General features: G+C 34.3%; 3 protein-coding genes across 4 annotated transcripts; 2 read left to right on the top strand and 1 right to left on the bottom strand.

Moving 5' to 3' along the window:
• The first annotated feature begins 666 nt into the window (after window positions 1-666).
• LOC129313423 (V-type proton ATPase subunit a1) lies at window positions 667-10,356 on the top strand. Of its 2 annotated transcripts, XM_054956504.1 has the most exons (18): window positions 672-1,066; window positions 2,936-2,980; window positions 3,263-3,385; window positions 3,539-3,646; window positions 3,889-4,005; window positions 4,133-4,306; window positions 4,497-4,634; window positions 5,162-5,269; window positions 5,674-5,781; window positions 5,872-6,020; window positions 6,242-6,395; window positions 6,622-6,782; window positions 7,552-7,758; window positions 7,843-8,026; window positions 8,120-8,203; window positions 8,352-8,551; window positions 8,642-8,701; window positions 9,587-10,356. In XM_054956504.1, exons 1-18 carry the CDS (start codon window positions 926-928, stop codon window positions 9,789-9,791), a joined length of 2,466 nt encoding a protein of 821 aa, XP_054812479.1. In that variant the 5' UTR covers window positions 672-925; the 3' UTR covers window positions 9,792-10,356. The 2 variants fall into 2 exon arrangements, with proteins under 2 accessions (XP_054812481.1, XP_054812479.1); XM_054956506.1 differs by lacking the exons at window positions 8,642-8,701; window positions 9,587-10,356 and having other exon boundaries at window positions 667-1,066; window positions 8,104-8,203; window positions 8,352-8,517.
• A 4,318-nt stretch (window positions 10,357-14,674) lies between these two features.
• Window positions 14,675-18,581, top strand: LOC129313466 (mitogen-activated protein kinase 3). The gene is made up of 6 exons (XM_054956607.1): window positions 14,675-15,179; window positions 15,343-15,472; window positions 15,871-16,008; window positions 16,098-16,430; window positions 16,636-16,819; window positions 18,053-18,581. The coding sequence occupies exons 1-6, from the start codon at window positions 15,025-15,027 to the stop codon at window positions 18,220-18,222; spliced, it is 1,110 nt and encodes a 369-aa protein (XP_054812582.1). The 5' UTR covers window positions 14,675-15,024; the 3' UTR covers window positions 18,223-18,581.
• A 1,245-nt stretch (window positions 18,582-19,826) lies between these two features.
• Window positions 19,827-23,003, bottom strand: LOC129313620 (uncharacterized). The gene is made up of 5 exons (XM_054956887.1): window positions 22,724-23,003; window positions 21,878-22,129; window positions 21,231-21,374; window positions 20,457-21,146; window positions 19,827-20,310 (listed from the first exon to the last, which is right to left on the bottom strand). Exons 1-5 carry the CDS (start codon window positions 22,838-22,840, stop codon window positions 20,068-20,070), a joined length of 1,446 nt encoding a protein of 481 aa, XP_054812862.1. The 5' UTR covers window positions 22,841-23,003; the 3' UTR covers window positions 19,827-20,067.
• Between the last annotated feature and the right edge of the window lie 1,158 nt (window positions 23,004-24,161).

Raw genomic sequence — 24,161 nt, 5'->3', positions numbered from 1 at the left:
TATAGTTATAACTTTACAATTTATAAATAAAATTTCATAATTTACAAGTCAAATTTTCATTTAATGTGTCACATAATATAGAATCTCTATGAAGTTAATTATATTTACTTAAGGCTATAATTAATCTAATTAAAATGTAAAATTCATAATTCACCATGTGATTATAGCTTAAGAAAATATAATTAATTCTATAAAGACTCTATATTATATCAAGTATTAAATAAGAAGTTTGACTCATAAATTAAAAAATTTTACTTATAAATTATGAATTTATAATTATAAATGAAAGCCAAATTAATAAGGATGATATTATCTTTACACTTTAATCATAAATTATATTTAAATCTGAAGGAACTTAGTTGTAATTTTTAAATTTTATGAGACTTATTTATAAATAAACATACAAGGCCTGTTTATAATTTTTTCTTATTTTTTTCACAAACCATGAAATATATTGCAAATAATAAAACTTCCTCCACTAATTTAATATTTTCATTATGTTCAATTTTAAATTTAATTTTTGTCATAATTCATACAAATATTGGTCAATGCAATTCGGCCGCTTCATTCGTTTTTCCTCCTCCGTAATGTTCAGGTACAACATACAACGCTGGTCCAAAAAAAAAAAAAAAAAAAAAACCAAGATACAACATATAACGAGAAGCCGGTGGCAATCGAATTGCGTCATCGAACCATATGCCTGAGCCGTAACTGTGAAGTTTCACCAGCTTGGGAATTCTGCTCGAATAGAGTTATTTTTATATTCTCATACTTTTCCATTAGACTTTCGAGACTTCATGTGAATTTTCCGATTCTAATGACCGTCGAGTCTCCAAGATAACATAATACCAAAACGCCGACGCGCGGGAGACGGTTTCAGATCTGAAGCGAAGATCTGATCCATCTGTGTTTGTTTCCCGGGAAAATGGATCACATCGACAACTTGCCGCCGATGGATCTGATGCGCTCCGAGAAGATGACCTTCGTGCAACTTATCATGCCCGTCGAGTCCGCTCATCGAGCTCTCTCTTATTTGGGCGAACTTGGCCTCCTCCAATTCAGAGATGTAAGTTCCTGCTCAGATCCGAACTTGTTTCCTACTAATGATGTCGTTCTTGCCTTTTTGGTTCCTTTCGTTCTTGTTTTTGCTTGCCTATTCTTCATCTTTCTTCGGGAGAGAGTTTAAGTATATATTGGAGTTTCGTGCTATTGTTTAAGTTTGAACATGAGTTCTCAGCTTTTCTGGTATGGACGGTCGTCTTAGTTTCTGTGAGTTGACAACGGGCATCAAGGAATGATGGGATATCAGCATTGTGTAATTTAACGTTGAACTTTAAATTTACTGAGATCCCATGCTAGTGTAGTGTGGATTTGACGGTGACTGGAGGCTTCTTGTTTGTAGTGCATCTGGTTTAACTGCTCGACCCTTCATGCGAACAGTATATGCAAACTGATTCAACATTTAAGTGTTTTTATTTTCACGTTAAATTTCTTTAAACATTGAATCTAATAATGGTTTGAGAGGTGCAAATTTAACAGAATTATGGTTTCTTGAGTTTAGTGTTAGTCATCGGTCTTTACTTGGTTAGCCAAGTTACAGTTTGATAATAGTTTCTCAAGTTATGGAGACTTCCCGCACTAGTCGATGGTGGTTAATACCTTATCTCAGTGAGTCACTGGTTCAGATATGTGGACTGCAATTTAGTTTCTATCAACTAGGTTTGATACTGCCTATTCGCTGACTTGAATCATACGTTGTCGTCTCTGCATCCATTCAGGGCTAGAAGGTCAGTTATCTTGTCAGTTTGGTTCATTGGAATTTAAGATTGTGGCTCAATGCATATGCAGCTAGTGTTGGTCATGGTTGGGCCCACTGATCATTTAGGACAAATTGATCTAGTATGTCTAACCATCAGTGATGTCAAGAGAACTTTTTTTGAAGGATTATCTATACTGTACTATATATGTATACATGCCATTATGCCTTAGGAGTTAGGTCATGTGGGTTTTTATCCGTATAAAAACATTGGCCTAAGAAATAGTAATAGAAAGTTGTGATTAGTGGCATTTAAAGTTTACAACTCTTCCAATCTTTCTTTCCTAAATAAAAAAGAAAAAAGTGGATTGACATGCTAGACAATAGTTACTTTTGCACATGTCTCAAGTGAATTACTCCGTTCGTCTCAAATTATAAGACATTTTTAGACAAAATCTCGCATACAAATAAACTTCATTAAATAGACTTAACAACCTTATCTTCAAAAAAAAAAAAAATTAAACTTCCAAATATATCTATAATTTAATATATTGAAAGGAGAAGCGGGAATTAATTATAGAGAGAAAAATGGTAATATTAGAATTGTTACATTTAATGAAACCTTAATCTACTTAAAGTGTCTTATATTTTGAGATGGAAAAACTCTTTCAAAGTGTCCTATAATTTGGAATGGAAGGAGTATTTAGAATGGCATGGGAGAAAATTTATCAGTGGCTGCTTAATTATATGTGATGACATGCAAAAATATTGGTGGAGTCTCATGCACTTAATATCTGGAACTTGCTCTTTATGTTCCAGGCTTTTCATTATCTGAATGTTCTGTATAAGCAGACTTTGTTAAATTGGTTTATGGTTCTGATGGCTTTTCTCATATATCAGCAACCAATGAACTAAAAGTGGGGATGTTATTTGAAAATTTGAATGTCATATTAGGAACAGCTCATTCAATTCTGTCTCTCTTTATGAGTTTTATGAAGGGTTGTTAGGAAATACATGAAGTTTGCTGAAGTATTTACTTTTGCTGTGCAGGAATCTAAGTAATTTGTGCTGTTCTGAATTTTTGGATATGATGTGATTGGATTATAACCTGTTTTGATCTTTAATAATGCATATCTGATGGACACTCTTTTATTTTTATTTTTTTTTTTTTTTTTGTAGTTGAACAATGATAAAAGCCCCTTCCAGAGAACCTTTGCTAATCAGGTAACCTTCACAGCTCTAATTTGATATCCCTTTGCATTCTAAAAGCTGTAATTTATGGCCTCATTATTGAATTATTATTAAATCACTGATTAGTATTATAAGTAGATAAAAGGAACTATGAGATGCATCAATGTATATTTAGACTGAACACACTGCTATCTGAAATTAAAAGTTACAAGTTTTATAATAAAAAATAATAAAGTAGTTATGATGTGTGATAGTAATTTCAAAATTGATTTTGTTTCATTATTTCTGATGGTAAATGCATTTCTTTTATGGCAGGTAAAGCGGTGTGCAGAAATGTCGAGAAAGCTGCGATTCTTCAAGGATCAAATCAATAAAGCTGGTCTGATGTGTTCTCCTAGTCTTGTCTTGCAACCTGATATTGAGTTAGAGGAACTAGAGGTTCCTTTCTATCCTACTGCAATTTCCCTTCAGATATGATGGGTCTCCTAGGCTTTGCATAAAGTTGGTGCTTAGTGATTTTCTATTTTAGATGAGTTCCTTTTCTCTTGAATCTGACAATATATGTCATCTGTTGGATTTTACTCGTAACAGGCACAGCTTGCTGAACATGATCATGAGCTAAATGAAATGAACTCTAATAGTGAGAAGCTTCAGCAGTCATATAATGAGCTCCTGGAGTTCAAGATTGTATTGCAAAAGGTAAAAATTTCTATGCTAGCTTGTTCAGTAATTCATTTTGGAAAACAGTGGCCTTCCTGATCATTACTAAGTCTAAGCATAAGAATTTTGTTTATTTTTCCATTTTTCTTCAATAATACTGGTTTTAATGTGTTCAATTAAAAATATATGTGTTTCTTTGTTCTTCACGTATCACTCCTATTATTTCAGTATAAAATTCTTTCTAGTGTATCTAAAATAATAATTTTGTGGGGAAATTTCAGGCATGTGGTTTTCTTGCATCGAGTCATACCCATGCTGCTATAGAGGAGAGAGAACTGGAGGAGCACGTATACTCTAATAATGATGATTATGTTGAGAGTGCATCTTTGCTTGAACAGGTTTACTCTTATGTCCTCAGCGATCCTAGATATTTTTCCGTTATGAGAAGTGTGGATTCTGTTTCTGGTTACACACGCTTGCACATCTTTTCTTTTGACTATTCTATGATAACTGTTTCTTTTTCAGGAAACAAGGCCTGGATCATCAAATCAATCTGGTTTAAGATTTATCAGTGGGATAGTTTGTAAATCTAAAGTTCTTAGGTTTGAAAGGATCTTGTTTCGTGCAACAAGAGGCAATATGCTTTTCAACCAGGCACCGGCTGATGAACAAATCATGGATCCTATTTCAACAGAGATGGTTTTCTTCTTTTCTACTACTTTATCACTTTTAAAAAGGCTGATGAGTTGACCATATATATATTTTTTATATTTATGGCATAGATAATTAATTTAACTTGTTATTACCATGATCTATTTTAGGCCTTGTTTGATTTTCCCAATGCACTTTCTATGTTCCATGACCTTGATTCTTGAACTGTCCTTTTCAGGTTGAGAAAACTGTGTTTGTTGTATTTTTCTCTGGGGAGCAGGCAAGAACAAAGATTCTGAAAATCTGCGAGGCATTTGGTGCAAATTGTTACCCTGTGCCTGAAGATATACATAAACATAGGCAAGTAACTAGGGAGGTAAATATGCTCATATGGAGGTTGAACACCTCTCTTTTGAAAGCTCAAGCTTAGATGCTATTTCCGGTATCTTTAGTCATGCTGATTCTTTCATGTTGTACTTAAATATGCACTCTTTTATTAAAGAATAGGCGCAAAAATGTGATTTAGGTGAGATTGGGTTTATTTGGGACAACATTTTGCAAGAGAAAGAAAAAATTGCAGGTTCTCAGTTACATATTTTGAAATTTCACTTCGTTCTGGGTTATGGACTGTCCCGAATTCCTTGCAACATTTTGTACCAGTTACCAAACTTTAGTTCAAATATTTAGGCTTCAGAGGCTTTTTTACAATCTAAGAGGCTTTATTTAGATGTTTTCTGCTTTGGGTTTCTTTTCCAGCGATGCCTTTGGGAGTAGTGTCACAATCAATTGATTGAAGTCTATTATTGCTTGTCCTCCTGCGTTTTTGAAGTTGTTTTATACGTTATCACTGGTGGTTGTAAACTATATGGCTTGTGGTTGAAAAGGTTCAGATTTTCGTGACAGGTTTCATCACGTCTTGTTGACTTAGAAGCAACTTTGGATGCTGGTATTAGGCACAGGAATAAGGCCCTTGCTTCCATAGGGGGTCATTTAGCAAAATGGATAAATATGGTAAAATATGACATGTGCCCTCTGCATGTTTTCTTTTTATATATTTGCTTGTACCTTCAAACTGATTTCAACAAGTGATTATTGTATGCATGTGAGGGATATTTAATACTCCCCCCAATCCTTTTTATAAGTCATTCCTACCAATCTCACCAATACCAATGCAAAAGAAAAGGAATAAAAGTGTGTAAAATTCCAAATATGTCCCTTTATAAAAAATCTCAAAAGTAATACCATGTTACCTTTTTTCCCTCATGAAGGGTAATTTCGGAAATACTTTTCAAATATTATCTAAAAAGCCATACCATAACTTATAAATTGGACTAAATGGGCTTTATAGAATGTGTCTTATAAATGGGACCGGAGGGAGTATGAAATAACGGTGCTTATTGCTAAACTTTTCCTAGGTAAGAAGAGAGAAGGCTGTGTACGATACACTCAACATGCTTAATTTTGATGTCACAAAAAAATGCCTTGTTGGAGAGGGATGGTGCCCTATATTTGCAAAAACACAGGTTATGCTAACTCCTTATGTTTGAGTATTTGAAACATTTGACTTTTCATATATATTCTCATAAAAAGATTGCATCTATTGATTATAACAGATCCAGGAGGCTCTGCATCGTGCAACTTTTGATAGTAATTCTCAAGTTGGCATAATCTTTCATCCGATGGATGCAGTGGAATCACCACCTACTTATTTTAGAACCAACTGTTTCACAAGTGCTTTCCAGGAAATTGTTGATGCATATGGGTGAGTCTAATATCTGCAGTGTTGTTGCAGCAACGTGAATACGTTAATGTCTTGAAGTTGGTTTTGGGATTACTTGATAGTGCATGAATTAGTAATCATCATTAATTGATTCAAGGATGTATCATGGCCAAATTAAACTATTGACTTCTAAGCTGTTACTTCTGAAGTTTGCAGCCATGATAACTGCTAAGGTTAATGGTGATCCCCCCTTTTTTTGGCAGTGTTGCAAGATACCAAGAAGCAAACCCTTCAGTTTACACAGTAATTACATTCCCATTTCTTTTTGCTGTGATGTTTGGGGACTGGGGTCATGGAATTTGCCTGTTGCTGGGAGCATTAGTTCTTATAGCACGTGAAAGCAAGCTCAGTACACAGGTAATTTCATTCTGGCCATGCTGTTTTTTAAACAAATTAATAAATATTCTCACAAAATAATAACACTACTAAAACAGGTTTGTAATATAATATGGTATACCTTTGATGAATAAAAACCAATGTCAGATGTCAAAAATCTCACATTCCTTTTCCATCTCACTAATAATAGGGTTGTCATAATCATTTCTCTTATGATAAATTGTATTCAATATTTCAATTCTACCAGAAACTTGGAAGCTTTATGGAGATGCTATTTGGAGGGCGCTATGTGCTTCTTTTGATGGCAGTGTTTTCAATCTATTGTGGGCTAATCTACAATGAATTCTTCTCTGTTCCTTTTCATATTTTTGGTAGATCTGCTTATGATTGCAGAGATACTTCGTGCAGGTGTGCTCTATCTTTTTCCAGTCTTCATTCTTTGTGCCTGTTAGGTGTTTTTGGTTCTGTCATTAAGATATTTGGTCATTACTTGTTGGTGCTTAACACGTCTCTGTAATTTCTGGTGTTGATATGTTCATTAAATTTTTCTATACTTAAATGGAATTTATATTTGGTTGGAACCTCTGTGCCTTTTTCTTTGTTTGGTGGTGCATGCTATTTCATGTGAACATGACTTGATATGATACATGATAATAAAATATATATTTTTTCTTCTGTACAAATGTTGATCAAATTGTTTTTGTACTCTTAAATCATGAAAAGGATCTATGAGTTTGACCCCATCAGATGTGTTTGGTAATAGTTTCAAGATGGTTGCCTTAACATATAATATGCTCAAATGTGTGTGATTCTTGATGGTTGTTATTTAAGACTGTTGAAAAATCTATTGGATAATTTTAATAGCTTCTTTGCTTGTAGATTGCCCAGATGTAGAGGCTGTTGTTACGCTGTTGTATGACCTCACCCAGAATTAGATGTTTTTAAGATTACTGCGGTTCCTTTCTTGAGATTTTTGGATTCATATTTATTTCAATGTTATCAGGGCTCATGTGATTCAAATCTCTCATTTGCTCTTCACCATATTGCTCTGTTTATATTCTTTCTTTCAAACTGTTCTGATCAATCCTGTCTGAGCATGTGTGCCTTGAAAAGTCTTCCTTGGCAAGGTTTATCTTTTGTGCTATATAGCTTTTCATCATTCTTCTTGTCTGGTCAGGGATGCACATACTGCTGGCTTAGTCAAATACCATGATGCATACCCATTTGGTGTGGATCCCAGCTGGCGAGGAAGTCGATCAGAATTGGCTTTTCTGAACTCACTCAAGATGAAGATGTCCATTCTTTTGGGGGTGGCACAGATGAATTTAGGAATTATATTAAGTTACTTCAATGCTCGTTTCTTTGGTAACTCAGTGGACATAAGGTATCTCTCACTTTTGCTAAGCACCTGCACCATTCCCTTGCCAACACTTAAGTAATCTTAACTTATTCTCCATTTTGTTGTCAGGTACCAGTTTGTGCCACAGATGATTTTCCTTAACAGTCTATTTGGGTATCTTTCCCTTCTCATTGTTGTTAAGTGGTGTACTGGGTCTCAGGCAGACCTCTATCATGTAATGATTTACATGTTTTTAAGTCCCACTGACAATCTTGGTGACAATCAGTTGTTCTGGGGCCAAAGGCCACTTCAGGTTTGCTTACAATTCTTTTCTCCGTTTTGCTTAAACTAGTTCTGTACTGATTCCTGGTTGTGATCATTCTGAATTAGAGATCATCATATACAGATTGTGTTATTGCTATTGGCTATAGTTGCAGTTCCATGGATGCTCTTTCCAAAACCTTTTATATTAAAGAAGCTTCAAATAGAGGTACTGCCTTTCCCTCCCTCGCATATGATTGATTTATCTTGCTTAAAAGTAGCAAGTCTTTTCACCGAATTTTTAACATAACAATAAGAGGTGATTCTTGAGGTGTTTTGGAGGATTAATAATCACTTATCTTGATTGCATTGTACAGAGATATCAAGGACATAATTATGATAGGCTTAATACATCTGAGATGGATCTTGAGGTGGAACCAGATTCTGCTAGGGCTAGGCAACACCATGAGGAATTCAATTTTAGTGAGGTCTTTGTTCACCAAATGATACACTCCATTGAGTTTGTCCTTGGTGCAGTTTCAAATACGGCATCATATCTTAGACTCTGGGCATTAAGGTTTGGTCAGCCATGATTTCCCCTCATTGCAATGAATTCCTATATTCTATATTATTGTCCCTTGGTTGATACTTGTTACCACTATTGCAGCTTGGCTCACTCAGAGCTTTCTACTGTTTTCTATGAAAAAGTCCTCCTTCTTGCTTGGGGGTAAGTTAAATCCTGTCATCTGGCTTGATTTTAATGTACCTTTGACCTTGTCGTGGAGAAATGTTTTGCTTTCTTTATTATTATTGTCTCTTATTTTGATGGGCATTCAGCAGCCCTCAGCGGAAAACGTTCACCTATAATTAAACTTGGTGCAATGTGATTCTATACAGGGTTCTTTAGATTCACAATTTTGAAATCCTGGAAATCATGAAATTATTAATAAAATTTGTTTTCTGTAATCCAGAGTTTGCAAGATGCTTACAAAAGATGATTTTAATGATGAAATCTCGCCACTTTCTTATTTTGAACTGTTGTCTTGACTTGACATGTTTTATTTTGGGTGACAGTTATATCCTTTGATGAGATTCTGAGCATTTGTTTGCATGACAATTGACATAGGACCAAGCTGATTCTTTCCATTCATGTAGCTTTGCTGTATTGATGCATTTTCTTGTGAAAAAGAAAACTGACATTCTGCTTTGATATGATTTGTTGAATCCTTCCTGTTTAGTCAGCCGACTTCAACTTCATGAGATGGTGGTAAGGTTAGAGCATTAATCTTCTGATAGGTGGGACTGGATGAGTTTCTTATTTTCTGGTTCATGGTAGAGTTTTTCTTTTTCTTTTTCTCTGTGTTTTCCCCCTTTCGGGATCAATTGGTCTGAAATAGTTTATTGAATTACGTTATGGTTTAATTTATTGGTGGCGAAGTTAATATTTTGTCTAGTAAAATCATTTTAATCAATTTAAATTCTATTTAGTTCTGACTTCCAGTATTTCATCTTTGAGAATTATCCATGCCTGTCCATATCAGCATTTCTTTTCAGATTCTTTTTTGTCAAATTCTTTCATAGTTAAAGGCATTGTTCATTGCTATTATAACAGGTATGACAATCTGGTCATTCGCTTAGCAGGCCTAGCTGTTTTTTCCTTTGCAACTGCCTTCATACTACTCATGATGGAGACGCTGAGTGCTTTCCTTCACGCCCTGCGTCTTCACTGGGTAGAATTTCAAAATAAATTCTATCACGGGGATGGATATAAGTTTAGACCTTTTGCCTTTGCCTCATTGGCAGAGGATGATGATTGATCCAATCATGTCTGTCTGTCTTTCCTGGCAAAGAATATACAGAAAGATGCGGCACTACTCAAATTTGTAGAAGGAGCACTAAATGAGATTTTGTAGGCAGCTAATTTCGTCGTTGGGCTCGCTTGTTGCAATGCCAATTCTGCTTGATACTGACCTATCAACCAAAACTTATGGCTCGTGTTCCCGTGGCTATGCTTGTGTGAAAGATAAAAGATTGCTGCGAACCCTCACCGAAGGCACATGTCACAATATTTTGCTTTCGATTTTTCCCTTTATAGAATAGGAAGAGAAGTAAAGCCAATGTTTAGACTAATTTTTGTAGAGAAGCGGGGGATTTGTCATAGAATGTAGCTATTGAATTTTGTTTGTTTGGGGTCACACATACACACACACACAATGTGATCACTTCACAATGTAGCACCGGTTTTGCTGGGAATTGGCCTTTTTTTTTTTTCCGTTCGAGTATCATTTCTTGTAATCATAAATGATTGATGACATTGACAACCTAGACGGTCCCATTTTTTGTACGGACTAATCGAAGTAAAATATAAGTTGAATAATACCATCTCTTTCTCGAGTTTATGGTGGAAAAAATGGTCAGTCGGCACCATGACCTAGCCCAAGGGTATAATTTTAGTGTGCCGTCGTCCCCTTTCCACTGTGCATTGTTGAATTATTTGAACGGCTCTTGCAATGTGTTAGTAATAATTTTTAAATTTGATGTCATGAAGATTGAGAGAAGAACAAGAGGGAGTGATTTCGCAAAACTCTTCCAAAGTTAGAGAAGAGAGTCAGAGAAAGACGGATTATATTACGTCCGAGTTTTTCCTGTTCCAAATTCTACTGTTGTAGTTTTTTTGTTTTACATTCTAGTTCCAATCATGTCCATGATGGTTTTCTTTGCACCACTACACTATATGCCTACCTTATCACTTTTAACACCGTCGTTTAGGCCATGCTGAACATGTTGAAGTCAAAATGGTATTACAATCCTGTAACATTCCTATATCAGGTAAAGAAATTTACTTTCCCTGCACTTTGTTGCCATGCAAATCACATAACTCGCCTTCAATATCTTCCCCTCCCCTCATTCGTGCGTAAAACCTTTGGAACTAGCCTTTTGCAGATGTGTGGTGTCCTTCCCAGCTTCCCCGTATCAATCAATATCAACCTATGGTTCATATATCATATTATTGCTCCATTTTTATAAATGCCTTTCCAAAATTTTGCCAGCTGTATCCATTAAAGAACAAAATTGATGTCCGGGCCACTGTCATGACCTTCAAAACCACGTTGCTTTTTTTTGTTTTTAGCTAAGTGATATTGGGTGTGAACTGATACTTTATATTTTGAAATGATGCCATAATTTTTTGATATGATGATATCAAATAGGAAAAATGACAATTGAAGACTCCATAGGACCATTAATCACAATTAGGAATTTTGAATTATTGAAACCCAAATAATAAATCATAATCTTTATTTGAAATTAAAATACATATAAGTTTACAAAATTGCTTTGAGTACTGAATTTACTATGATGGGTTGAAACTATTATTAATTAAGGAAAAATCAAGATCCATATTTGGGAATGGAATTAACAATAATCTTTACCCATAATAGTAATTTTAATAGTCTCAACCCATAACACTTGGAATGTTAATTTTTTCAATTGAAATTAACAATAATTCCAACCTATGATAGTCAATAATATATTTTCTTGATTTTTCAAGTGCCTTACCTATATATTGACAAGTATAAAATTCAAAAGTAATTGGCTTCATATTCAAAAGTAATTTTGGTATATTTTCAATTGAATATTGTATATTTATAAGTACTTTTCAAAAGTTTTACAAATAAATTTTGGTTTCATGTTAGGAAACATCTCGTTCTCAAGTGTGAATTTTAATTTTTTTCAACTAAGATTAGCAATAGCCTTAACCTATCATAATAATTTCAATAGTATCTTTTTTTATGTTTCAAGTGAAGACAATTTTGTAAACTCATATATATTTTTAATTTCAAGTGAGGATTATAATATATTATTGGAACCTCAATAATTCAGGATCTCTAATTATAATTAATAGTCTTATGAGGTCTTTAATTGTTATTTTTCATCAAATATTAAAATCAAAATCGTTTAATTAATTATTTATTTGAATTTTAAATTTTCACAACTTTTTAGGGACTAATCTTAGCAGAGTATAATTATTAAAGTTTAAAAAAAATGCCAAATTTTATGCGACACTGCCCTTTGACTATGCCTAGTTTTTGATTGATCCAAATTTGTGCTTATTAAAAATTTGACTTCCACATTTCTGTAAAGTAGCCGGTTATGTTATTTCTTGACCGGACCCAAATTTGGACTTGGTAAAATATTGACTCTTCACATATTCTAGCTGTAACGACACATATCACACAAATTTGGGCCAACTCAAATAAATTTAAAAAAAATTTTAAAATTAGTACAATAATGATATTTTTAACATTTAAGCATATTAGAACTATCTCAAATAAGATCAAAAAATTTGAGTCGAGGTTGACAGGTGTTAGTGTTTGGCTTGAATATCTAAATAAAAAAAATACATTTTTAAAAATATATAAAATATAATAAATATTAATTAAATTTTTTAAGTTTTAGGTCATTTTATATTAAAACACCATATATTTGAGTGCATTATTATAGAAATATTTTTAAAAAATAAAAAATATTTATATTGTCATATTTTTATTATTTTTAATCAATGAAATATTATTTAAAATGTATTTTAATATTGATTTTTAGATCTTAAGACCCACATATTTTTTACAAAAATTTGAGTCTTATGCATCTTTTAAGTATTCAAAAAATATATTTTATAAAATAAAAATAATTAATTTAAAATAAAAAATTCAAGTTAAAATTAATTTTAAAAATAAAATGCCGGTGTCCAAGACCTCCAAAGCATGAATAATTCGGGTTGAGATTAGCCATTAGATATTTCAAAAAATTTAAGCCTGTTTGAGTTGAACTTATTCAAATTGAAGAAGCCTTGCTTGCTCAAATAACATATCCCCTTGCCAACTTTTATCTTTGGCTGACCTTTGTGACTTGAAGTGCAATATTTTATGCTTCCTCCATGACAAAAAACTCTCTCAATTCTCTCAAAATGTAAAATAGTTTAATAAAAATAAGATTTTATTAATAAAATTTTTAATATTTATCATTCCCATTATATTATCTCTCTATTTTATATTGTTTTCATAAATAGAATATTAATGAGAGACTTTTTAGAATTTTATATTTTTGTTTAGAACAATAAGAATGAAAAGTGTATTTGGTGATTTTTATTGTTGTGCATGATTTTACATAAAGTATCATATAAATAGTACGGTTAGAGTCTATTTTTTGGATAAATTAGCCAATTTTTTGGATAAATTAGCCCACGAGCTAAAAAACTTCTTATGCCCTAAAAATATAGATTAAATTTTTAAAAATTTGAGAGTATGGTCATTCACATTGATATACAAAAAGGTTTATCATCAATGAACAAGAAATTTATAATTGAAAATTTTAGGATTTATCTTTAATATATAATGGTATATTATTGAAAAATATAATCAATTTGTTATGATATAAAATATAATAAATGTTAAGCTGTTTGCTTAGTTTGATTCTATAACGTGGATTATATTTGCAAAAGCCTCTTTTTTTAATGTTGAAAAACATACAAATATTAATTATATAAAAATTAGTTTTTTTAATCATTTTTACCCCTTATTTAATGTCAAGATATTTTAAACATTAACTATCTAGAAACAAATATTAATTATACTTAAAAATGGAATTTTTGGAAACACGTATTTTTTTTAATATTCAGAAATCTGTATCAGAACTTATATTTAGGGGAAAAATTGAAAAATAGGATTTTTTATTTTTTAAAAAATAATCATTTAAATATAACTTACATATCTGAATTTCATGCTCCGTGAGAAGGTGGCATTACCAATAAAACAACTTGCGGCAAGTATTATATATTTAAAACATGCAAGTTAATATTATATTATATTATAAACAAATAGTTTTCAAAAGCTGAGGAAGCATCATATATTTAATACAAATTGACTGGCACTAATTTTCCCTCGTGCGTGCGAGTGTTGACATTGCCCTGATGATGCCGTATGAACTTTTCAAACTGGAATCTGCGGGCAGAGGCTTACAGGACTCTTTCACGTCTTGCTTTTTAGTATTTATTTCTCCCTAATGCCATCAGCAAGGACGTTTTAGCGGAGAAGCGATAGGTTTCCAAAGCTAATCTCTTTAAACTTTGGACTTTGATGAATCGCTGTCAAAGAAATATCAAGTGCTTGACTCGCAGAAACTAAAGCCATTTTAAGATAGATGTATTTTATTCTCCAACGTGTCGTAGAAGCTGTTATTGCACAAATTAATGAAATTTTTTATACGCCGGCGCTTCGGACACATTTTCAACATGTGGTGGTGGTTTGATTATTGATGTTTCTTTTACAGCAATTTCATGATAGAATATTGACGCTGTCCGAAGAGGATCTTGGTTAAACTCGTGGAAAAAATTAAATTAGTTTGTATTCAAATCTCAGAGTTCGAGAATATTATCCTCCTCTGGTACATGGTCAGAAGACATAAGTCGCATATAGCCCAGGTACGTAATTTTCTGGGGTAAAAGGTAATGTGATTGAAAAAAAAAATTCACAGACTTAAAACGCAAAAGGCTCTAGCATATTTTTTTGTTCTTTATTTAGTTTTTTAAAATAAAATAAAATATGAGATGAGATGGCCGATGGCTTCCAAGTCTTAAAGCGAGGCCTCCCGTCCTGATGCGATAAACAATATTATGGCAGTTGAAATAATTGAACAAACATAGGCCGTTGATGAGAGGCGGCTACAATATGAGCCTTCCGACTACCTTCTCCTCCAAACGCGTTCCTGGATTTTCTTCTAGCGCGTTTTCGCCTCATCTTCGTTGCATCTACTTCGAACTCAACTTCAAGACCAAGCACACACTACGACTCTCCTCTCATAGTAAGACTGTCCTCGCATCATATTTAAGATCTTCTTCTCCTTATTCAACAGACCATCTTCTTCTTCCTTCGTCAACGTTTTACACCGAGAGAGGGGAGAACTGGTGTTGAAAGATCTTGAGAGAGAGAGAGAGAGAGAGAGAGAGAGAGAGATAAAAGGCTTCTTGTGAAGTAGTTTGTGAGTGACAGAAAAATGGTGGATCCGAACACCGGCGCAGATTTTCCGGCCGTTCCGACTCACGGAGGGCAGTTTATTCAGTATAACATATTCGGAAACCTCTTCGAAGTTTCAGCGAAGTACAGGCCTCCGATTATGCCTATCGGTCGCGGTGCCTATGGAATTGTCTGGTACTCTTTCGTTCAATACATGTTCCCCTCAACTTTTCGTTGTGCTGCGTGTGCGCGCCTTTTTTTTTTTTTTTTTAACTTTCCGTACGTTGGATCATTGAAATTTTAAGCAGTGTCATTAGTTACTGAAAAGTTAGTTATTATGTTCCATGTGATAATGAAGCTCGCTGCTGAATACGGAGACTAACGAAATGGTGGCTGTTAAGAAGATAGCGAACGCTTTTGACAATCTCATGGACGCTAAGCGCACGCTCCGTGAGATCAAGCTTCTTCGGCATTTGGATCATGAAAATGTGAGTATCTCTCTTCGGCAAGTGAATTCAGATATGGCGAATAATTGGCGTTTATCTTTTTGTCTGCTGCTATGTTTCGCTTACTGGAAATCGTGTAGTAAATTATTCATTTCTGTGTTCCATTATTGATTGAAACGGATGGTTAATTTTGAGTAAGCTTGTAGCGATATAGATATCCATAATAATAGTAAAATTTGGTACAGAGTTTATCTCCCATTGTTGACAATGGTTGGCCATGACTTTCCGATTTTAGGAACCCACGTTATAAAATCTTAAAAGCCTTTTGACAAATTACTTGCCAAATATCATTATAGGAATTTGATGCCTGCATGGGAATATCCTCTAATTTTCTCCCCTTTTGGGACTTGAAATCTAGTTATAAAATCTGTGAATAACAGGTAATTGCTTTGAGAGATGTGATTCCACCACCCTTGCGTAGAGAGTTTGCCGATGTCTACATGGCCACGGAACTTATGGATACTGATCTTCACCATATCATCCGCTCGAATCAAAATCTCTCGGAGGAGCACTGCCAAGTGAGTGCTGTTTTCCCCCCCAAAGTATTAATTGTCTTCTCCGCAATATATCGCTCTAATATCTTGCTGATGATTGGATGCTCTTGCAGTACTTCTTATATCAGATTCTTCGTGGGCTAAAGTATATACATTCTGCAAATATCATCCATAGAGATTTGAAACCAAGTAACCTGTTGCTGAACGCAAACTGTGATTTGAAGATTTGCGATTTTGGGCTTGCACGAACGACTATGGAAAATGATTTCATGACAGAATATGTAGTCACTAGATGGTATAGGGCTCCTGAATTGTTATTGAACTCCTCAGATTACACCTCTGCGATAGATGTTTGGTCTGTAGGTTGCATCTTCATGGAGTTGATGAATAAAAAGCCTCTATTTCCTGGCAAGGATCATGTGCATCAGATGCGCCTATTGACTGAGGTGAGATGATAAAATATAGGTATCTTGGCTACCGCATACTGACATAAAATAGCATATGATATTCATTTAAGGGGCTCATATAGTTTAACAATCATAGACCTTTAAGTTATTAAGATGTTAGATACAAAAACAATCATTAATTTACTTGTATAGTTGTATGTAATGCAACTTCTGGATGTATGCTTACCCTGGTTATTCTCTGTAGCTTCTTGGCACTCCAACTGAGGCTGACATCGGATTAGTGAAAAATGAGGATGCAAGGAGATATATCCGACAACTTCCCCGATATCCTCGTCAGCCTTTAGCAAGGGTTTTCCCTCATGTTCAGCCCTTAGCCATTGATCTCATCGATAGAATGTTGACTATTGACCCTACACGAAGAATTACCGGTAATTTTCTTATGACTAATCTGTCATTTACGCTTATGTTGCTAGATAAAAATCAACTGGGTTCTTATTGAACAACCACGGAAGCTGCATTAGCAAGGGTTGAGCCAGAATTTGATTATGAAAGGACCAAGATTAAAAAGTATATACACTACAAAGTGTGCAAAAATCTAGCGGACTGGAATTATATAACACGAATAAAGACTTGAAATTTGAAAACTTGGGGTGGCCAGCTAACCCCACACTCATGGCTTTTCTTTATTCTAGTTGCACTTAATGTTGCTTTGTAGAAGCACTGAACTTGCAATGTATAATTATCGCTAGCTTCAATCTGCTTAATATAATGACGATAACGGAAGTAGCATGTTGTGGGGTATGAAAAGGAGAGTGAAAAGAATCATTTATGAATGATCTGAAAGAGGAATAAAAACGAATTGCACTTGACCGTCACATATATTACTACTTTGAACTTAGTGGACTTCCTTTGTTCTCTTGCTTTAATAAAAAGGAGCAAGTAATGGGATCAGCAGTAAAAACTATGTGCTAAAATATGATATGAACACTGAAAACATTCCAAGTTTAAAATGTAAAGAGAAATATGCATGAAAAAATGTTGATTCTGTAATCTCCTCAGTTAACTCATGGGATCTTGGAATTTAAGAAGTTAAAAAGTATTCGGCGTAGGAGACTTATGTGGTACCAAGATTGTCAATAATTGGTTCCAATACAACTTTTAGCAGTGTTTTTGGATAGTAATAATTTTACTCAAAGCATGCACAGGAAGTTGTTGAGCTAGACTTTCTGTTTACTGAACTGTTTAGTGTTAGCATTAGTCTCTTTTTTTTTCCCCCCTAATACAAGGCCATGGAGTAACCGTGCAAAAGACTAATAGATAGTCATGTCTATAGCCATGAGGCTATTACAGTCAGGGCGGGTTGTCAAAGATACAAATATCAAAATGATGATAAGTCAAGTTATGGGCTAGAAGATCAGTGTATTTGTTAGTTTCTCTATAGACAGTCAAAAATAACCAGCCAGTTTCTGTTAGCATTAGTTTTTGACTCTTCCATATATGACATGAGAATTAAAAAACACACGAATTATAAAGAAGGGACCGACAATGTTTATCAGGCCATGTTCTATTTTAATATGGTTTAACTATAGTAGGCTCAATGAAGAGTACAACTGCTAATGAATTGGTGGAAATTTCATTTCTATTTGCTTAATGACGTGCAGTTGAAGAAGCGTTAGCGCACCCATACCTTGCTAAACTACATGATGTAGCTGATGAGCCAGTCTGCCCAGAGCCATTCAACTTTGATTTTGAGCAAAATCCCTTGGGAGAAGAGCAAATAAAAGATTTGATCTGCGAGGAGGCCTTGGCATTTAATCCAGTGTACGCATAAAGAATATGCACAAGGAATATAAAACTTAGAAGGGGAGAAAAAAGAACCTGAGTTGTCGACATTATCATCCTCAAAGTTCACAGCAATGAAATTTTTCGGAGAACGAATCATGTTGAGATGACAGAGCACCCCGTAAGTTTTAGTTTTGCACCAATGGCCGCCCATCTACTGTAAAATCGCTTTCTGTAGTGATAACCTCTACTGTAACTTTGTGCGTCCTGTTTAGTTGGGTTTTTTTATTCAATGAATATTTCAATGGCATAATGTATTAATGTAACATTTTTAATCCCTTGCGAACTATACAGTCACTGTAGTGGACAAATTCGAGGAGTAATATTTCTTGCTCAGTTTATCGCGCATCGATCGGTCGCAAGTAAGAACTAAAGTCTATGTGGGGGCTTCTGTAAATCTCAAGCCTCACCCCGTTTGAACTCGAGTAGCTTTGGCAGTGGTGTTTTAGAACCAGAATCCAACCTCCATCCAACTTTCATTGGGGGAACAAAAGAGGAAACGCTTCCATTCCTTGTCTTTCACAGTTCCGTTCTCTTCTTACTTTCTAACTTCTTTAGGTAATGTTTGAGTTTTTTTTCTTTGGGATGGAATGCAATGAGATGACTAAAAGTCTTATATCATTGTTTAAAAAAAAAAAAATTAATAGAGTGGAATGCTTGGGGTGACTTTTCAAATCATCTCTTACTATTCTAAACTCAATTTTTTTTTTTACCTCCTACAAGAATGAAATGGTATGATAAAAATAAATTATTACAAAATTATCCCTATCCTTCTCACTCCCCTCTCACTTTTTCATTCCCCATCATTGTAAAGTTGAAAAATATAATCATTTTCTAATTCAAATATATTTTTTATAATTAGTTAAATAATGATTAAATAAAATTATTTATTCATTTAATAAAACTCCAAACAATGGAATGTTTCACTCTACATTTCATTTCATTAATAAACATTCATTTTCATTACATCATATACTTTTAAACAAATCTTTAACTTCCAAGCTTCCTATCAAATATATACAGATACTCGATTCAACAATAAGCATTCAAGTAATGATTTAAAAATCAAACCAAACCGGATAGTCAGATCGGTTGGATCGTTGACCGATTAGGTTAACAACTCGATCAAGTTGAAAAAACCATTTGAAAAGTTGGATAGAATTGGACCACTTTGGACCGGCGGTCAAACCGATAATCGAGATCAAATTAGAAACTGAATCAAAATTTCAAAAACCAAACTGTTCAAAAAAAATACTTCTTTTTCTTTTATTTAAATCTTGTTATCAAATTTTTTTTAACCATTTAATATTATATTGTATCATGTACCATATTAAGTTACGATAAACTTAAAATATTTTATTTTATTTTTAAATTAAGGAGTAATTTGATATTTTATTTTTTATATTTAAATTATTATATCCACATAAAATTTTTTTACTTTAATTATCACATCACCACTTTGATTATTGAATTAAACCATACGAGCTGTGGACCATTGAACTTTTCGGCTCAATATTCAACTTGATTTTGGAAACATTACATTCAAGTTTGCACGTAACATTCTTTACACACACACACACACACAAACATCTATGAGAGAAGCACATGAATTAAGTACACGGGAGAAACAACACACCAAAAAGGTGGGGGGGGGGGAATTCCACGCCAAGAGGACGTGCAATCCTCAACTAAAGTTTATACATTATGACGAGGCCATCACATTAAGTTTATACACATCTTGTATGTACATAATTCTGCCTTAAAAGCGCGAAGCTCTAATTTTTGTTTTCACAATACTAACCAGCCATCAGCAATGATATCCACTTCCTTAACCCTAGCTAACGTTGCAATCTCTAGAATTTCCCAAAATTTCCTCATCAGAAGAGGCATCATCTAAGACTCCCAAGAAGTAGCCCTCTGTATTTTCTTCATCCCTCACAATATCAGCTCTACTGTAACTCCTTTCAATATATGCCAGTGTCTGCCGCCTCTGCAAGCGCAGAACATGCATTACAACATCAGGAGTTAGAGTTACACGTGATCGATCTTCTCTCCCATGTCTATTTCCCTCCATTATCTGTTCAGAGAAATTAACAATAAGAAAACTTCAAATCAAGAACATTCACCCAGTGTTATTTAATAAAATAGCACATTTCTTAGACATTAAACACCAAGTCCAAAAATAAAGACCAAGAAGGAAAAAGCAAAGTCAGCATATAACACCTCTTGTGCATTCTCAGGAACTGGAGGAACATCACTCGCATGAGGAGCCCAGATTTTCACATCATTTTCGATACCGCAAGTAGCAAGAACTGGATTATATGGATGGGCCTCAAGTTGATTTACAACATGTTGATCACCTACCATTAATCTCACCAGCTTAGCATCCTTCTTCTTCCAGATGAAAATATGACCACAATCTGAACCGCTCAAAACATATTCATCATTAGGACCGAAGAAGCTCACCCCTTTAACTGTCCGTGCGTTTCTGTGACCAGAGTAAACTTGTGCCTGTTTAAGTTTCTCCAACTCCTCAGATGTAGCAGAGGAAGGTGAACAACTCAACCCCGTATTCTTCTGAAATAAATAGATGAGCTCATCATTGTAAGAAACAACGAGTTCGCTCAGGCTTGAGTAAGCCAATCCTGTTATATGGACATGATTTGAGCCAATTAAGTGGTGAGGACAAAAGGTGTAAACAGGTCTATCTAAATTACTTGTCACATCCAATAGGCATTTTCTTATGTCATAAACACGTGCATATTCATCAGATCCTCCAATCGCAAAGTAATTTGGATTTCTTGAATCAATCACAATGGAATTCAGCCTTATCCTGCTTGATGGTTGTTTATTATTCCCTGTCAATGAGGAGCAACGGAAAAGTTTTGTAGTAGAACTACTTCGCAAATCAAACTGCAAAAGAAACAAAACTAATAATTGCACCGTATAGCATAGAGGGAAGCTTCAATAGGGAAAAAGCTTTGACACTTGACTAACATGTTGAATAAAACCATCTTCACCGCAGCTATACAGTATGTGAGGACTTCCTGGCTCCAAAGCGAGCTTGTATACAGAACCTTGGTGCTTCCCCAACATGGTAGTTTCAATCAAACCATCCTCTGAGAGATGGCCAAGCCTTACCTGCGATAGAAAGCCCAGTTACCATTAGAAGGGAATGAAGGAGGACTTTAACAGAGCATTAACAAAAGTAGGCTTGGCCTAAAGTTGCACCCTTTACTTCAGAATTTTTGAACATCACTCAAATGATGGACCAGTGGCCCCATATGTTAATTAATGAATCAACGAAAATATTAAAAAAGAAAAATTCATGCAAACAGTACTTATTAGCTATGCACTCTGGGGCTGTCTTCGTTTACCATTGACGAAATTTGAACATATTGGCAAATTGGAAAGGGAAAAGGGGGCAAGAAGCACAGAGATAACAAGGTGAAACTAAAAAGCATTATAGCAGACGAAATAAGACTGCCATTGACCTTTTCAATGATAAAAAGAGCAAAAAGAAAAGAAGCTGTGGGCTCAATGTTACTTTAAGGGTTCAACCCAACAACACCGGTTCAATTTTTACTGAAGAAACTCTGTTGGCCTAAGGGGTCAGAAAGAATATTTGGTTCAGGGAGAGATACCTCGCCATCACCAGCAGAAGTCACTATTTTGCGGTCATCAGAGAATGGCATAATTCTTGTCTGAAATATGTTGTCAGAGTGACCAGAAGGATATTCAAACAGCTTAGTTTTGGATGCCCAATTCCAAAACATAACTCGCTGGTCATCAGAACCGGAGACAAGAAGATCACCAGTAGAGTTAAACTCCACAGCATTTACGCACCCTTCATGACCATTTAACTTCCCATACAAATTCATTTGCTTTACTATGGCCTGCATATAGAAGCAACCCAATAAGAAAATTATCCAGTGGAATATTATCATAAGACAACTGCAAAAGATGGCCGACGATTGAGAGAACTGATTATTATCATTATTATCATCCCATGGGGTTAAATCAAAGCAAGCACGAGATCAAACGATTTTGAAAAATTAGGTTAGGTAGCTGGTGGAATCACTTATGCCACTTTATAACATACTCAACAATGCACAAATTACAAAACAGAAATCAGCCAAAGTAGATTCATAATGTTGGATTTCACTCCTTGTATCTATCAGAAACTAAAGTCAAGCCGAGTATCCAAATGAGAGTCAGAAACTCCTTCTATCGTCATAATCCAAATGCGAATCAGAAACTTCTTCATGTTGTCGATTTCAAGTACACTAAATACAAGTGGCTAATATCAGGATGTTATCGAACGAACTATAATTACAGTGCAATTCACTTTCTTTACACGCAGCAACTGCATATAAACCTTTCAACAGCACACCAAACGGCAGAAGGAAAAATAAAAACCAAAACAAAACAAAACTTTCATGGGGAATTGACAAATACTCAAACTGCAAACGGAAAAAAAAAATTGCTACCTCGGAAGCCAGAAATCGTCGAGCAAAATCGCGAGGATGCGACCAGCCCACCTCCCTCCTGTAAATGTCAGGAAACCCATCTCGAGCTCGAATAATTCCCTGACGACCACTCTGCATTTTTCAGAATATACGTCTAAAGCTCAATCCCCGGCCAAAATTGCAGCAGATTGGAAGATCATGCTCAAGTATTTTTGCGTTTTGCAGGGTAAACGTGGGAGTGTTGGAGGGTCCGGTTTCGGTGGCGCCGATGATGATCAATCCGGACGCTTCAGATTTTTCACCTGCACCAGTTCATCTGCTTCATATTTACAGGTTTTCTTTTTATATTTAAAAATAAAAATTTTAAAAAATTTTAATATTAAATTCAAACTATTCAAAATTCAAAACATATCTAAATATAAAAATTATAAAAATTTTAATATTAAATTAAATTTATATTATTCAGATTGATATAAGATAGATTTTATTAAAATTTTACAATTTTTATATATAATATATATGAAAAAATATAAAAGTAAAATTTTAAAATTCAGATCATACTGATGCTCATCAAGTGATGACGCACTAGCGAAACGTGCCATTCAGTGTTGCGTTGAATCGACTAGGGTCATCTTTGCTATTTTTTCCTCTATCTTTTCAGTCTTCACTATTCATATTATGTTATTAAATAATTTTTTTAATTATAAAATTAATGAAAGGTGAGAATTGAAGCAGTGGAGGAAAAAAAGTTGAGAGGCCATTGGTTCGTGTTGGCGAGCCTGTGTCGGCATTCAGGTTGCACGAACGCATTTTGGCAATTTGTTTCAGTTTTTTATTTTTCATTTTTCTGGATCTTGCAATTTTTCGTTTTTGATTAGTTTTGTTGCTTGATTTATTTTTAGGTTGTTTTCTTGAATAAAGGGCACAACAATGAAATTAACAATTTTTATTAAAAAAATCACAAATAAACATTTTTATAAAAATATTTAAAAATTAAATTAAATTTATAATATAAGTTATCTTGCACTGTATTGTTTAAAGGCATCGTTGATTTAATGGTTATAAATGTTTTGATGAATCAAAGATTACAGGTTCAAATTTCCCTTGAAAAAAAAAAAAAGTTATCTACATTCTAGTATTAGAGCTACGCATGCGGCACCTAACGGTGGTCCAGTCATCAGCAGCCGTCGGCAATGGGATCCGACGGCCAGCAGTGCCAAAACAGTGGTGGAGGCCCGGGGAAGACATCGAGAAAAAAAAAAAATTAATGTCAGGTCCTTTTAGAGTAATTTCATGGTGTTTTAATCCTTCGATGCCAATTTTATGAGTGAGAACAAGCCTTTAGAAAAAAAAAAAAAAAACCATGTAATTTTCACAGGAAACGTCACAACTCGCATGCTGTCATCACTTGTCAGCTTCTTCTTTTGGTTGTGGTTTTTTTTTTTTTGTTTCTTTGTTT

The sequence above is a fragment of the Prosopis cineraria genome, unplaced genomic scaffold (genome assembly GCF_029017545.1).
Source record: "Prosopis cineraria cultivar Desert tree isolate PC_DT_omini unplaced genomic scaffold, ASM2901754v1 PC6, whole genome shotgun sequence".
NCBI lineage: Eukaryota > Viridiplantae > Streptophyta > Magnoliopsida > Fabales > Fabaceae > Prosopis > Prosopis cineraria.
Note: the sequence above shows the minus strand (reverse complement) of the source record. Positions and strands in the feature narration are given on the sequence as shown.

Excerpts from the sequence above, each read along its gene's own strand:
- LOC129313466 (XM_054956607.1), top strand. The coding sequence starts at position 15,025 with ATGGTGGATCCGAACACCGGCGCAGATTTTCCGGCCGTTCCGACTCAC. Across the intron at positions 15,180-15,342 it reads GGTGCCTATGGAATTGTCTG|CTCGCTGCTGAATACGGAGA; the intron begins GTACTCTTTCGT and ends GTGATAATGAAG. Across the intron at positions 16,431-16,635 it reads AGATGCGCCTATTGACTGAG|CTTCTTGGCACTCCAACTGA; the intron begins GTGAGATGATAA and ends TATTCTCTGTAG.
- LOC129313620 (XM_054956887.1), bottom strand. The coding sequence starts at position 22,840 with ATGCAGAGTGGTCGTCAGGGAATTATTCGAGCTCGAGATGGGTTTCCT. Across the intron at positions 21,375-21,877 it reads CTTCTGCTGGTGATGGCGAG|GTAAGGCTTGGCCATCTCTC; the intron begins GTATCTCTCCCT and ends TTTCTATCGCAG. Across the intron at positions 20,311-20,456 it reads TTCCTGAGAATGCACAAGAG|ATAATGGAGGGAAATAGACA; the intron begins GTGTTATATGCT and ends TTCTCTGAACAG.
- LOC129313423 (XM_054956504.1), top strand. The coding sequence starts at position 926 with ATGGATCACATCGACAACTTGCCGCCGATGGATCTGATGCGCTCCGAG. Across the intron at positions 3,647-3,888 it reads TCAAGATTGTATTGCAAAAG|GCATGTGGTTTTCTTGCATC; the intron begins GTAAAAATTTCT and ends GGGAAATTTCAG. Across the intron at positions 4,635-5,161 it reads ATAGGCAAGTAACTAGGGAG|GTTTCATCACGTCTTGTTGA; the intron begins GTAAATATGCTC and ends TTTTCGTGACAG.